At 41.2% G+C, this 15170-nt stretch overlaps 1 protein-coding gene across 1 annotated transcript; it reads right to left on the reverse strand.

Moving 5' to 3' along the window:
- Window positions 1-1911: 1911 nt before the first annotated feature.
- LOC311094401 (zinc-binding protein A33-like) lies at window positions 1912-10650 on the reverse strand. The gene is made up of 6 exons (XM_084132360.1): window positions 9998-10650; window positions 3939-4034; window positions 3508-3738; window positions 3368-3390; window positions 3168-3286; window positions 1912-2789 (listed from the first exon to the last, which is right to left on the reverse strand). The coding sequence occupies exons 1-6, from the start codon at window positions 10397-10399 to the stop codon at window positions 2248-2250; spliced, it is 1413 nt and encodes a 470-aa protein (XP_083988486.1). The 5' UTR covers window positions 10400-10650; the 3' UTR covers window positions 1912-2247.
- Between the last annotated feature and the right edge of the window lie 4520 nt (window positions 10651-15170).

The following is a 15170-nucleotide window of genomic DNA, read 5'->3' on the forward strand; positions in this document are numbered from 1 at the left end:
ACAGACAACAAAAATGTGTGCTTGTGTGTGAACAAGAAAAACAAAAACCAGGGGCAGGTGATCCATGAAACAGACAGGACTGGTGATCCCATAACAATCCTAGAGGTCCAGCATTGTTCTCACAAGCCGCTTCACTCAAGACAATAAAACATACTGTCACAGTGACAGCTGACGAAGTCGCGCTAGCTAACTAGCTAGCGCAGTGCTTGAAAATTGGTTGAAACATCCAACATAAAATATAAATAATTACGCTGTGCATGTACAAATGAAGACCAGTATAAGCATCGCAAAGGGCCTCTGATACAATATAGACAGTTGACAATTCAAAAGAGGTCGATATCTCAACAACTTAACTCTGGAACAACTCGACGCGCTGCAATGTAAGTGAATGGTGTCCAACGCCAAAATGACAGTGTTTGGAACTATTCCGATCTTCTAATCCCGGAAGTAGGCGGTTAAAAGCGCCGCCATTGTTTACAACGGAGGTCTATGGGAGTGTCGCAACTCTTTCTCTCTATGGCTCTGACCTAAGGGAACACACGTCAGGATGACAGACATGAAACATGACAAAAGGTGTGTTGGACATCGGCTGCGGCTGGATGTAACCGATCGGCGAGAGTAGCCGCGTGCAGGCGGGGAGGAGCTGCAAACGGAGACGTGAAGTCGGACACTTTCTGGTTCCGGTAGTGACCGCTCACTTGGTGTTTGCATACTTATACCACAGAAGTGAAATAAATGCAATATTTGACAAATAATACACAGTTGTTTCAGTGACATTTTCATTCAATACCTTATGTAGCCTACTGCTTCATACAGCGTCTGTTTGAACAAGAATAAAGTTCAACATAAGCTACTATCAATGAAGTGGAGTCTACGTTTTTTAATCAGTTTTAATTTGATAAACATGACACAATATAACATGACAACGACATGAAAAGAGTGTTCACTGTTATAATTAACTGATTTGAGAGCTTTAGAGGAACTAAAGGTGTTCAAATAAACACAAAACACACGTGATCGTTGTCATGCGGTGAATCCGGCCAATCGTGGAACAGCTGTGTCGTCATCAGCCCTCCTGCAGCCGCTCTTGAGAAGCTGCGCTGGCCATAGATATCATATAAAGGCTAGATGTCTCGTCCGCGCTGCTGGCCAATGGAGCTCGACATCCGCACACGGCGGCCATCTTACCACAGGGTGCTCGCTCACTCATAACATGGTTTATGTACTTTTAAATAACCATAACTTGCTCAATTTTCAACCGATTTTCAAACGGTTTGGTTTGTTATAAACGTCAGAGATGTAGCTATTATACTGCATACATATGAATATTTATGTTCAAAATGTTTAAGCATTCAGAATTATAGCCACGTTAATAACGTTTGTAAGAAACCAAACCGTTTGTAAATCCGTCCAGATTTCAGCGAGATAAGAGGATTTGTGTGCGTGCTGCTCACTCACCTTAATTCACAGAGCCCTGTGGTTAGATGGCCGCCGGTGATGCCGGAAGTGACTCTGCCTTAAGACATATAGCCTTTATATGATATCTATGGCGCTGGCTGAGTTCTCCGGCTACTCTCCAATCGGTCTCACGGTACTTTAATGGTATACGTCACAGTCACGTGGCGTCGGCGCTGTATCAAGTCGGACAAAATTTCTAACCGGCATGCACTGCTTTAAGTCAGCCGCCGATCGGTCTGCGCAGAGCTGCATGAAGTCGAACAAACCTAATGACATGAAACGTGACCAAGACAAGACCAAATCGTGACAATAGGCCAAACCTGAGAAAACGGCACCATCTTGTCAAAAAAAAAAAAAATTAAATAAATATATATATATATATATATATATATATAAAGAACAAAAGTCTATTAACAAAGACTGCATCATTTTATAGTTAAATGGCCCTGGGATAAAATGAAATTGGCAGTTTTAATGGGTTTCAATGGGGAAAGTTTTGTCCTTAAGGTCCTGAGTGTAAATATTTTGTGTACAATGTGGAAAGGAAAGAAGAAAATTCAAATAAAAATACACAGTGTGCCAAAATTGATGCAGTTGGCATTAACACAGGAAAATTATTATAATTTTTTTTAAACTGAAAGAGACAAACATGTCCTTAAGGAAACACAAGAGTTAATTTGGTTCTAAACTTTACATTGAAGTGTGATTGATCAATGAGACCCTTTGATTACAGTGTTATTATTGAAGCATAATTTGCAAAACTGTATTAATCTAGAAGCAGAAGCAGATTTAACTGTGATTTTCTGCTGTAATAAACAGTTTAACTGGTAAGATCTTCAGAGGAGTTGTGCAGAAATTACATAAGAATGGAAAGACAGTCTCTGTGAAGGATGTCCTGAATCTGCACAGACAGTCTTTAGTTACAGGATCAGAGAATGACACTGTTCCTCTGTCATAGTCCAGCTGAACTCTCACACGCTGAAGCTTCTGTTTAACAGTGAAGACAGTGGCGGGTTGCTCTGGGGATTGTGAGCTGTATTCGCTGTTCATGTACCACACATACCAGACATTAGACTTCGAGAAACCCTCTCCCTTCCTTTGGTTTGATGCTGTTGTTATTCCAAGAATCCAGAGTGTATTGTCTCCAACCTCCACATCCCAGCAGTGTGTTCCTGAGTTAAAGCCCTCAGATCCCAGGACACATGGATACCTGTCAAACCTCTCTGGATTATCAGGAAGTGTTTTATCTCTATCACTGAGCGACACACTGGTCAGATCAGCAGAGAGTGTGAGACGAGGAGCTGCTGTGTTTGGATCCAGAGTCAACGGAGCTGCAAAGAGAATAACATCAGATTACAGGATGAAATATGATGTATTAGAAATGTAAATGTAAAACATTTTTCTTTAAAGAGATCATAAATCATGCAATCATAACAATGGTCTCTCAGTTACTGTCAGAATGGATTGAGGCTTCAGGTTTAATATCAGTATTCAATAAACACTATTGTATCCTAATACATAAACATAAACCATGAGGAATAGACTTTTCATTATGAGTTCGCTGAATGATCTGATGATTTTCTGAAATACAGTTCAGATTCACTTGGTAATTCAAGTGATTATTAAATATTTTTCTATCAAATGTTGATGTTGTGTGTGTTTATATGTGAACTATCTTCTGCACTGGTGTCAAATCTGCTGAGACTCACTGTGTTGGACAGTTTCCAGCATCTTCTTCCAGACTCTGAACGGCAGGTTACTCAGATAACGCGACACATGAATCAAAGCTCCAGAACTCATCCGTGGATCCGGCTGTGAGATCTGGACTCTGAGGAACATTCAGGAGTCAGAACTGCAGTGAATTTGAGTTCAGATCCACTGAGAGAAGAGATACGAGCAGCTCACTTACCTTTCCATTGAGGCGTTAAAGTTCTGGAAAATATAGAGTTTGAAAACATTTTAATATCTTATCAAACACTCTCATTGTGAATGAGTCTCTCTATACAAGTTGTTTCATACACAAAGAATGAAGCCAGATTGATTTGTCACCTTTAGAAACGAGACGTCATTGTCTTTCATCATCTCCTCCGTGTCTCTGATTGTGTGTGAAAGAGCTGAGATGTGTGTGTTCATCTCCTCCAGCTTCTCCTTCATCCTCTGCTTCTTCTGCTCCTCTTCCTCTCTCAGTGCAGTGATTGTAGCTTCTTCTTCGTCTCTGAGAAACTGATGAAGCTTCTCAAACTCTTCTTTAATCTGACGCTCTGTGTGCTCAGCTTGAGACTGAAATCAAATCACATTCACTTCAATCATCTCAATCAACACAAATCTCGGATACCTGACATATAACGGATCCAGAAGCAGAAGCTGCTCGTCATTTACAGAAATAATCAACTGGAATCCATTATATTAAATATATCAATTTATAACGGTATAAAGTGATCCTCCAGTAATGAAAATGACTCTTGATTCTGTTTCCTCACATTGATGTGTTGAGCTGTTTTCTCAAACTCTCCTTTCTTCTTTTCATCGTTTTGAAGTTTCTGTTGTAAGGACTTCAGTGCTGTATTGAGCTCCTCCTAGAATTGAACAAAAATACATTAAACACCAGATTACAGTGAAGAGAAGAAAATACAGTGATATGATCATACAATTCTGTATGCCATCTTGTGGCAGGTCAAACTTATAACAGCCATGTTTATGAGCAGCTGAGTGCGCAGCGCCGTTGTTTTATCCATTAAGCACAAATAAAAGCCTGACAATGCTAAATGTTCAGTTTTCTGATAATATAATTCACATATTAAAGTGTGGCAACAAAATAAATGTAACAATTGTATTAATAATATACGGAAATAAAAAAAACAACAGAGTTGCTTGATGCAAGTAAATGTTGGTCTAATTATTTTATGTTTCTATGCTGTTTATGTGTCAGAATATATGATCATGTAACATAGGCTGTAGGCTTATTTATATATATTACACACACAAAAACATTTTTTTAGTAAGTGGACTTAAACTTCCAAAAACCTTTAGAGTAGTGGTCTGGGTTCAAGCATTCCGACACGCAAAGTCAAGCATTCACGTGACTGGAAAGAAAGTGAGGCTTCGTTTTTCGTTGATCACGTGTTTCTCTGAAAACAATACACACTCCGGTACAGGGCTTCATGAGAAATTGCGCTGCGTACTCGATACGCGCTTTGAAGCTTCAGTGTCAAATGTAACATCACTAAATTATATCCAAATGGAAAAAACTCGGCACAATAGCAAACCTTCCCAGAAGTGGCTCAAAGTCACCAAAGGGCCAAGAACAACATCGTAGAAACAGAATTTTCTTATTTTCTATCAGAAAATGTTACTAAATCCCTCCAATGAGGCTGAACGTCTCGGTTACGTATGTAACCCTCGTTCCCTGAGTAGGTTACGTCAGTGATGACGAATGGGGTTTCGCTTAGAAAGCCTATCACCTTCAAGTATATAAAACGAGCCAATGGCAATGAAATGCCATGGGTCTGCGGAATTTGCATAGCGTAACTCCGCCCCACCTCGTGGGTATATAAGGAAGTACGCCGGCAACATGCAGATATGTTTCTTCGCTGAGGAGCCGAGAATGAACTCAGGCGATCCTAGCGGTACAGCGGAAGTGGCAGGGAGACGTAAGGTCTCCGTTCCTTACTCAGGGAACGAGGGCGTTCCCTTTCGTGGTCACTACGAGTTATAGTCCATGAGCCAGCTAGGGCCCCAAATTTGGTCCACCGGTATCATCTGGGGGGACAAAGTCTCATAGTGATTTTTGGCAAGGTATACACCCCTAGTATTAGAAAAATCGTGATAGCAGTGCAGGGGTGGTAGCGAAATCACTTTTTTCAGCTCATGAAGTTACTAACCCCCTAAAATAAATTCCCTTTTTGAAATCTGGTGTATATCTGGTTTAGGCTCATGCTAGGGATATTGTCAATATTCTATAATATGGTGCTTGGTATCGTTGGCAAGGGGACCTTTTAGGCTTTCATTTAAGCCCAGTACTGAATCTGTCTGACAAACACAGAGGTCACATGACTTCTTTAAACCAGAAATAACACACATTTTTTCACAATTTCCGCCAAAACTGTATGCTTTCTTTTATCCCTGTGGCATGAAAGAACACCAGGGACACAAAACTCAACAACTTCAATACTCAAGGCACTCTGATGACTCAGAAAATGTATAATATACCCATACTATTTATTTGTGAGAGCCTTAAATTAGACTTGTGCAGCCAGCACAAGTCTTCAAAATAGAACAGAGCCAATAGAATGGACAAATAGAATACCCTATTAGTCCAGGGCCAAATGGCCTATTTATTCATGTACAGCTGTAATAAAAAATAATTGTTTCAATAGTGTTGTCAACATAACACTTGTAAGTGGTTTAACAAAATGTTTCTATCATGTATTTTGATATTCACCCACTTTCAGTTAGAATGTCAGAAAGTAGCTCATGCACGGTCCATATGGACTTTTGGGCTCCAATAGTCCATATTGGACCCAAGAAACATATTTCTGGCCAAAGAGTCCTCGATCTTGGGCTTTCTATACATACTCTTATGCTCCTTCTGATGCTTCATAAGCCATGAATATGTATAGAGCGTTAATGTCTGTGTTTCTGAAGTCTGTGCAGCTTCAATGGAAGTTGATTGAAGATGGCATAGTTGTTATAACCAGTCAACTGAACCAACAGTTCCACGCAGCACGCCGTCCGTGGTCTGTGCGTTAATGTTCAGACTATATGGCTTATGAAAACAATTATTTTTTTTATATTTTTAAGGCTCTCACAAATAAATAGTATGGGTATATTATACATTTTCTGAGTCATCAGAGTGCCTTGAGTATTGAAGTTGTTGAGTTTTGTGTCCCTGGTGTTCTTTCATGCCACAGGGATAAAAGAAAGCATACAGTTTAGGCGGAAATTGTGAAAAAATGTGTGTTATTTCTGGTTTAAAGAAGTCATGTGACCTCTGTGTTTGTCAGACAGATTCAGTCCTGGGCTTAAATGAAAGCCTAAAAGGTCCCCTTTCCAACGATACCAAGCACCATATTATAGAATATTGACAATATCCCTAGCATGAGCCTAAACCAGATATACACCAGATTTCAAAGACGGAATTTATTTTAGGGGGTTAGTAACTTCATGAGCTGAAAAAAGTGATTTCGCTACCACCGCTGCACTGCTATCGTGATTTTTCTAATACTAGGGGTGTATACCTTGCCAAAAAACAATGATAGCATTTGCCCCCCCCCCCCGTTGATACCGACCAACCCCCCTGGCTCATGGACTATTACGTCAGTGATGACGAATGGGGTCCGTCGGCCGCAAGGTTCAGATCTCCCGGGGTATAAATGGCTCGAAGCGACCTCAGATGCTTCTGACTCCATAAGAGGAGGTAGCGAGCGAGTTGCGACATACAGCAGGAACGTAGACCACCTTGACGGTTTATGTACACTACTATCGCGGTATTGTCTGATCGGACTAGTACGTGCTGACCCCTGAGCAACGCACGGAAACGGTGCAGGGCGAGACGTACAGCCAGCAATTCGAGGCAGTTGACATGCCAAAGCTGCTGGGGTCCTGTCCAGGAGCCCGCGGCAGCATGTCCATTGCACATGGCACCCCAGCCCGGTGTGGAGGCATCTGTTGATACAACAACATGCCGGGAAACTCGTTCTAAGGACACTCCGGCCCGTAGAAAACTGAGGTTCAACCACGCGGTGAAGGTCTGACGGCAGGTCGGAGTCACTGGGACTCGGAGCGTGTCGTGATGCCATGCCCACCTCGGGACTCAATCGCGAAGCCAAAGCTGAAGCGGTCTCATATGAAGCAATCCGAGCGGTGTTACTGCAGCTGCGGATGCCATATGCCCCAGGAGCCTCTGAAATAGTTTCAGTGGAACCGCACTCTTGCCCTCGAACTGACGAAGGCAAGTCAGCAGTGACTGCGCGCGCTCGCTCGTAAGCTGCGCGCACATGGCGACCGAGTCGATCTCCATACCGAGAAAAGAGATCCTCTGCACGGGCCAGAGTTTGCTTTTCTCCCAGTTGACCCGAAGGCCCAGACAAGCTAGGTGAAGCGGACTCCCCTGAAGCGGTGAGGAGACCGCCTGAACTGAATCGCGTAGCCAAGCCTGATGGTTCTCGCGACCCAGCGGGACAGCCTGGGAAGCTCTAGCCAGGTTCCCAAAAACTGTGCCAGCGGGGTCATTTTAACCACAGACGTACCATCGATGGTGCAGCGAGGCGGAATGACTGGCCCAGGCGTGGGTGGCATAGCGGCCCGGCACGGTCATTAGCCGCGTCCTACCAGAGGAGGCCAGGGGAGGACCAGCGTCCCACGGGGGCGTGCTCTGGCAGGGGTCTGGCGACACAGGGGGATGAGAGCGGCGTGGCCCTTGGGCAGTACATACTGTCATCCGAGAACTCTGTGAAAGAGGGGGATGATAGTGGCGGGACCCGTCGGCGGTGCACACTATCGTCCAAGAACTCTGTGTGCTCAGGGTTGGGGGAACCAGTTCTTTCTTTAACCACATTAGGGTACTGCTCGTCGTTGGACGAGCAGCGGGCAGTGGAGAACAAAAGATTCTCCCACCGGGGGAAGGAGTGGCCCTGCTACCATCTCCTGTGAAAAACTGGTTGCCAACCCTGAGCAGCCCGTCTCAGGGGCACCGCTTAGCCTGGCGTTTAGCGGGGCGCGGGGCCAGAGAGGGCTGTGGCGCCTTCCTGCGGCTTCCTCTGTGACGCGGCCCGGGTGATGGCTGCTGCTGGGGCCGTGCGGAAGGGGCGGGAGCCGAAGGAGGGCGCCCTCGGTGGTGAGCAGGCTGAGGATTCTGTGCCGACGGCTGGGTGGAGTCAGCAGCGGGCCGTCTGGGCAGAATATGCTTTATAGCCTCAGTCTGCTTCTGAGCGGTCGAGAACTGTTGGGCAAAGCCCTCGACCGCACTGCCAAAGAGGCCAGCCTGGAATATGGGGGTGTCAAGCAGACGAGTCCGCTCGGCCTCCTGCATATCAACCAGGTTCAGCCAGAGATGTCTCTCCTGGACCACGGCTGTGGACATCACCTGGCCCAGGGAGCGTGCGGTCACCTTAGTCGCTCGAAGAGCGAGGTCGGTGGTGGCACGCAGCTCATCAAAGAGCCCTGGGTCAGTCCTGCCCTGCAGGATGGCCATGATATGCAAAGAGGCAGCTGCCTGTCCTGCCGCTCTGTAAGATTTCGCCACCAAGGTAGCTTTGGATGGGTGCTTAGGGTCACCACGAGAGGAAGCACTTGCCGGACACAGCTGCATCGCAACAGAGCGTTCCACCGGGGAACCCCAGTGTACCCACGGGCAGCGGCCTCATTGAGGGGAGGAAAGGCGGAGGGGGTCGACGAACGATCACGGGAAGACAATGGTGCCTTCCAGGACCTCGTGACCTCCTCATGCACATCCGGGAAGAAAGGTATTGGGGTTGGACGCCGACGGGGGTCAGCGGCCGCGCCCAAAAAACAATCGTCCAGCCACGAGCGCACAGGGTTGGGTGGCGGGGACCACACGAGCCCAATTGCCGTGGCTGCCCGGGAAAGCATGGCCGTCATCTCGGGATCTGACTCGAGCAATGCTGGAACACCTGAAGGTGGCAGCACAGCCGAATCGTCACTTGCCGAGGACTCCTGCCCACCTTGTGATGCTGCGATTGACATTGCATCTTTTTCTGGGGCGCCGAAAGAGACATGCGGGGCCTCCGTAGAGGGACCAGCGGTCTCAATTGGAACACTCTCGGCTAACAACGCTGGAGAGGGGGGTGTGGACCGCGGACGAATCAACGGTGTTTTGTTCCACACCGTCACCCTCAGGTCACCCTGGCCACCAGCCGAAGTACAGCCTCTCGGGGAGACCGTAGATCGGGGTGTGGATGAGGGGACTCTCGCTCGAATGAGTTCACTGAGTCTCGACCGTAGTGTTGCGATGGTCAAGTTCCCACAGTGAGAACATGAGTCATCCACAAGCGCTGCTTTAGCATGATCAATGCCCAAACACACAAAGCAGCGATTGTGCCCATCAGAATTGGATACATTGCGACCGCAACCAGAAGTGCATGGGCGAGGCATCTTTAAAAAGACGCTATGCAAATTCCGCAATGCAAATTCCGCAATGCAAATTCTGCTATGCAAATTCCGCTATGCAAATTCCGCAGACCGATGGCATTTCATTGCCATTGGCTCATTTTGTATACTCGAAGGTGATAGGTTTTCTAAGCGAAACCCCATTCGTCGTCACTGACGTAAATCGTAGTTACCACGAAAGGGAACTAAAGTTTTTTTTACAAAATAATGATATCTATGAAAAAGGCTCCACTATTTAGTATGAGACACAAAAACATAAAAAATCAGGATAGGCAAATACTTTTACAGCACAGTAAATGTCATATCAAGTTGAGTAAAATGACATTGAAATAGTAATGCATGAATGTGATGATATCTATGTTTATGACTAATTATTGTTCTTTACATGTGAAACAAGAAACATCTGTCTTACCTTGTAAGATGAAAGCACTTCACTGATGGGTCTGAATGTGTGATTGGTGTGTTTCTCTGAGTCTCTGCACACTAAACACACAGGCTGTTTGTCCTCCAGACAGAAGAGTTTGAGTTTCTCACTGTGTAAACTGCAGATCTCCTCAGATCCTGATGAACGTTTCTCATTTCTCTCCTTCAGGAAAGACTCACACAAGTTTTTTAATGTGCGATTAACTGGAGGATCATCTCTTGAGGATCTCCTCCTGCAGACAGGACACTCCTGAGTTTTCTTAGTTTTCCAGAACTGTTGTAGACACTCTTTACAAATACTGTGACTACAGGACAGAAGAACAGGAACATTGAAGATTTCACAGCAAACAGGACAAATATAATCATAATCATCTTCAGCAGCTGAAGCCATTTTCACCGTTTGAGTCTCGCAAACTAAACTTTACTTTCACTTCCTGAACGACGGTTTTCAAAAATGAATCACAATGAGAATCAAAGATCTGCTGTCTGTTCAGAAATGAACATCACAAAAGTCCTTCTGTAAAGTTTTTCTCTTTGGTCTCCATTGATTGCTTATTCTTTATTGCTTTTGTTGAGACAAAGTCGGTGTGACAGAAAGGAGAAATAACAAGTCAGTCTCTTCCTGGTTAGTGTTGTAAGAGGGAGGAGTTTATGATCACCTTTGGGTGTGAACAAACAGGAACATCAGGATTTCTGCAGGTAAAATGTATTCAAAATAGACCTGCATTGAAATGTTAAAAAATAATGCTGTAAAACTTTGAATAAAACACAAAAGATCAAATAAAATACAAAACTATTAATTATAAACAATCTCAAAATGCTTATACATGTTTTATTTATTGCTCTTTATTTGTCAGAGAGTTTCTCCAGGTCTGTCATGATCAAATCAAATCAAATTTTCTTTATGTAGCACAACATAAACAACAGTAGTTGGCCATTGTGTTGTACAACAGAATAAATATCCAAAAAAAGAGCGCAAAGGGAATTTACATCAAAAACACCAATCATAAAATTCAACATTAATTTTCTGTCATGCTCAAATCTTTGTCAGTGTAATGGGCAGGAATAAAGATCTGAGCGACTTTGACAAGGGCCAGATTGTTATGGCAAGGTGACTGGCTCAGAGTATCTCTGAAACTCAAGGCTTGTGTGTCGCTCCCGGTCAGCAGTGGTGAGGATTGACCAACAGTGTCCGAGGAGGGACGAACACACACCGGCGACAAGGTGTTGGACACCCAAGACTCATCGATGGACGAGGGCAATGAAGGCTATCCCGTCTGGTCCGAGCCAACAGAAGGTCTAGTGTGGCATAAGTCAAACACAACTTTAATGATGTTATGGGAAGAAAAAGTTTTATTTATATAGTGCCTTTCCATAGCTCAAGGTCGTTTTACATGGGAGGAATGTGTCACAACACACAGTGCATCACATTCTGCTGCGTATGAGGCCAAAGACCAATCAGAGTGCCTATGATGACCCCTATCCACCTTCAACGATAATTGAGACAATATATTGTTACACCCCTACAAATAATGCATACTAAATGCATGCTATACATGATGTATTATAAGGGTAATGACAGCAAATGTTTTTTATTAGCTGTAATAAATTGTCATTTGATCTTTTTATTATTTTGCTATGAAATGTAAACAAAAAAGTTTATGGTTTATTTGAGGAATTGGAGTCTGTTAACTACTGAACTTTTTTTTGCTTTATTTATTGCCTTTTCCCCTATCACAATATTAATAATCATAAATTAGGTGTAATTCGAAAACTGAAAACTGTTTTGAAAATTGACATTGTGTAACACTAAACTTAAACTTGTATATTTATTTTTACACTCCTTTTTGAAGCTCGTTTTTGAACATCTTGGGAAAATGTTATGGGCTTTACTCATCAAAATATGACTTTCTGTCACAGAACAGGACACTAATTCATACATGTCCACCGTACAGACACCAGGACTCACAGCATGTTCATCACACAAGTGAAATTATAGATCAATATTCCTATAACATATTAGATATTATTATGAAAATATTGCCAATTATTACTCCCATAATTACACTTTTTTTTCCATTACATGTTTCCCCAAGAACACATTAATATGCAAATTAAATAGTGTATAGATATGTTGAATTTAATGGGACTACACATTTATGGCCATTTTACCCAAATATTATATTAAGTAAAATGGTGTATCATTTCATTCTATTATATCTTTTATTACGAATCATCTTTATTCAAAGTTTGTTTAAATAATCCAGAAACATAAAAACTCCCAAAATAAAATAGTTATATAGTTATATATAAGTTATATATATATGGGATAAATATTGGATAAAAATTCCCATTCATATTGAATGTCATTAATGTCTTTTTATTTTTTTTAAACAACTGAGTCCTGTTGCCACTAGAAGACATAGCATGAGAAAATATCTTGTTTAAAAATGTTAAAATAAAAATGTTTTTATGCTCTAAACAATGTAATGACATGTAAAAATACTAAATTCAAAAGAGCTTTTTTTCTGGGTCTCAGGAGGATATCGCAGAAGTCTGACTGAACATATATCAAGCATTTTAATGAGTTTCAGGAGCTTTATGAAGGGCAGTGTAATCTCACATGACCGGAAGATGGCGAGAAAACATCATGAAAACACTGTCTATGGAAAACACACGGTCAGATGTGGAGCATTACAATAATCTGTGAACGTACAATATTTAACACACACACACACACACACACACACACACCCACACACACACACACACACACACCCTCTTGTTGACTCCTTTACCTGTTTATATTTGGTGTTCATTTATGAAAAAATGACAGGAATGATCGAGAACTTGGAGCAGAAATACTAACATTTGTACCAGATGTAAGTTTATACTGTTTATGCTAATTTCCTGACGATTTATAATATCTAATTATTTTCTAGTTGCCAGTTTACTCAAGTATTTTTATGAAGTATATAATGGCTTAGTATGTCAAATTATGAACAAATATAATTTTCCTGCCAAACATTTAGCAGTTGAGATGCTAGGTTGACATATAGCTATATTGTTTGCTTAAGCCTTAATACAGATCACAACATCTGGGAATAAATGTAGCAAATCAAACCTGGTGAGAAGTGTCCTCACTTCATTATAGTCTAAGTCTTGCATGCAAACTAATTAAAAGTCATTAACGAACCCCTGCTGAAAAAAACCCAATAGAAACCATTACATAATTGCTAATGGTTTTAATGGTTATAAAGAGAACTGTATTGGTTTTAATGGAAACTGTAATGGTCCTAGTGGGTCTCTATTGGTGATTTGCTTTCTTCTATTGGTGGCATGTTTTTTCTACTGGATACCATTAAGGACCAATAGAACACCTTTGGCAACTTATAGGTTACATGTTGGTATCTACTGGACACCAGTATGAACCATTACGTCTCCAATAAATGTAGTGTTTTCTTTGGTTTGATGATATTAATATATAATTTGTTTGTCACTGATTTCCTGGACTGTTCCTATGTTTAAGTGACAACTTTCACAGTAGAACTGAAATTCTACTTCCTCACAACTGTTTTTAAACACTCTGTTAAAAAGATACTTGAAAAGATACGAGGTACAACCTCTTGCCCAAACAATTTATTTATCAACTGCAGTAAATCATGTAACTGGCATCCAGTTATTTTATGCTTTGCTGCATGGCTCATAATCATGAGCATTGCCTCAGCTTGTGTGGTAGTTCCTGTGGCAGTCAAAGCAGTGTCCATGTCAGGCTGTAGGTCAATCACTGACAGGGGATCAGGAGTGTTCTGCTTCATGCTGCCTGTCCTGTGGTCTATCTCAGACTCTGACACTGTTCCACTGCATGCCTTTAAAAAAGCAACATCTCTGTTTAAGGTATAGTTGTGTGTAGGTCTGCTCATACACATATTCACGTAGGCGCATAGTTATTAAAAAAAAAAAAAAAAAAAAAAACTTAAGACCCTCCAAAATGAATAATTAATCAAATACTTTGTTCAATTTATAATTCAAAACTTAAAGAAGTGTGTACTTGAGAGAGAGAGAAAAAAAACATTTATCAGAACATGCTAAACTAGTACTCCCATGTGTTTCTGAAGGTCTACTTGAGCCTGGTGCAAGTCTACCTCACTACTGTACTCATCTGTCATCAGTTCAGCTGTTTTGCTTTGACCATTCTGACAATAATGTTACATTTATGGTACAATAGTGACATCTATGTTACAATTACGTTACAATCATGACATCTATGTTACAATTATGTTACAATCATGCCATATATGTTACAATTATGGTACAATCGTTACAATTATGTTACAATCATGGCATAATTGTTACAATTATATTACAATCATGACATCTTTACTGAGACTGTGAGACTCAGTTTCACTACATGCCTTATAAATAGCAATATTGACATGAAAATTATAGCTGTGAGCTGGCTTATTGACAAACGTGCTTTGTAGGTTTATAGCTATTTCCGTAACACTTTACAATAGGGTTTCATTAGTTAACATTAGTTAACTATTTTATTTAACCTGAACTAAGAATGAACAATACTTCTATAGCATTTATTTGTCTTATTTAATGTAAATTTCAACATTTACTAATACATTATTCAAATCAAATGTTGTGTTTGTTAATATTAGTTAATGCACTGTGAACTGACATGAACAAACAAAGAACAGTTGTATTTTTAAACTTATGTTGAGAAAGATTAATAAATACTGTAACAAATATATTGCTTATTGCTAGTTCATGTTAATACATTATTTAATGTTAACAAATGAGACCTTATTGTAAAGTGTCACTGCTATTTCTTTTAAAACATTTTTAAAGACCCTCCAATATGACTAATTAATTAATAAAATATTTTGTTCAATACATAAATCAAAAAAGGAAATACTCAAACAGTAAAGTTTTGAAACATTTAATTATTATTATTATTACACGTTAAGAATAGTAAAAATCCTTTCACATAAAAAAAATTCACAGTGCATTAACTAATGTTAACAAATATAACACTTGATTTTAATAATGTATTAGTAAATGTTGAAATTAACATTAAATGATATTGATAAATGCTGTAGAAGAATTGTTCATTCTTAGTTCTTGTTAACGAAAGTATTCTAATGTTAACTAAT

This window comes from Abramis brama (genome assembly GCF_963993115.1).
Source record: "Abramis brama genome assembly, chromosome: 13".
Lineage (NCBI taxonomy): Eukaryota > Metazoa > Chordata > Actinopteri > Cypriniformes > Leuciscidae > Abramis > Abramis brama.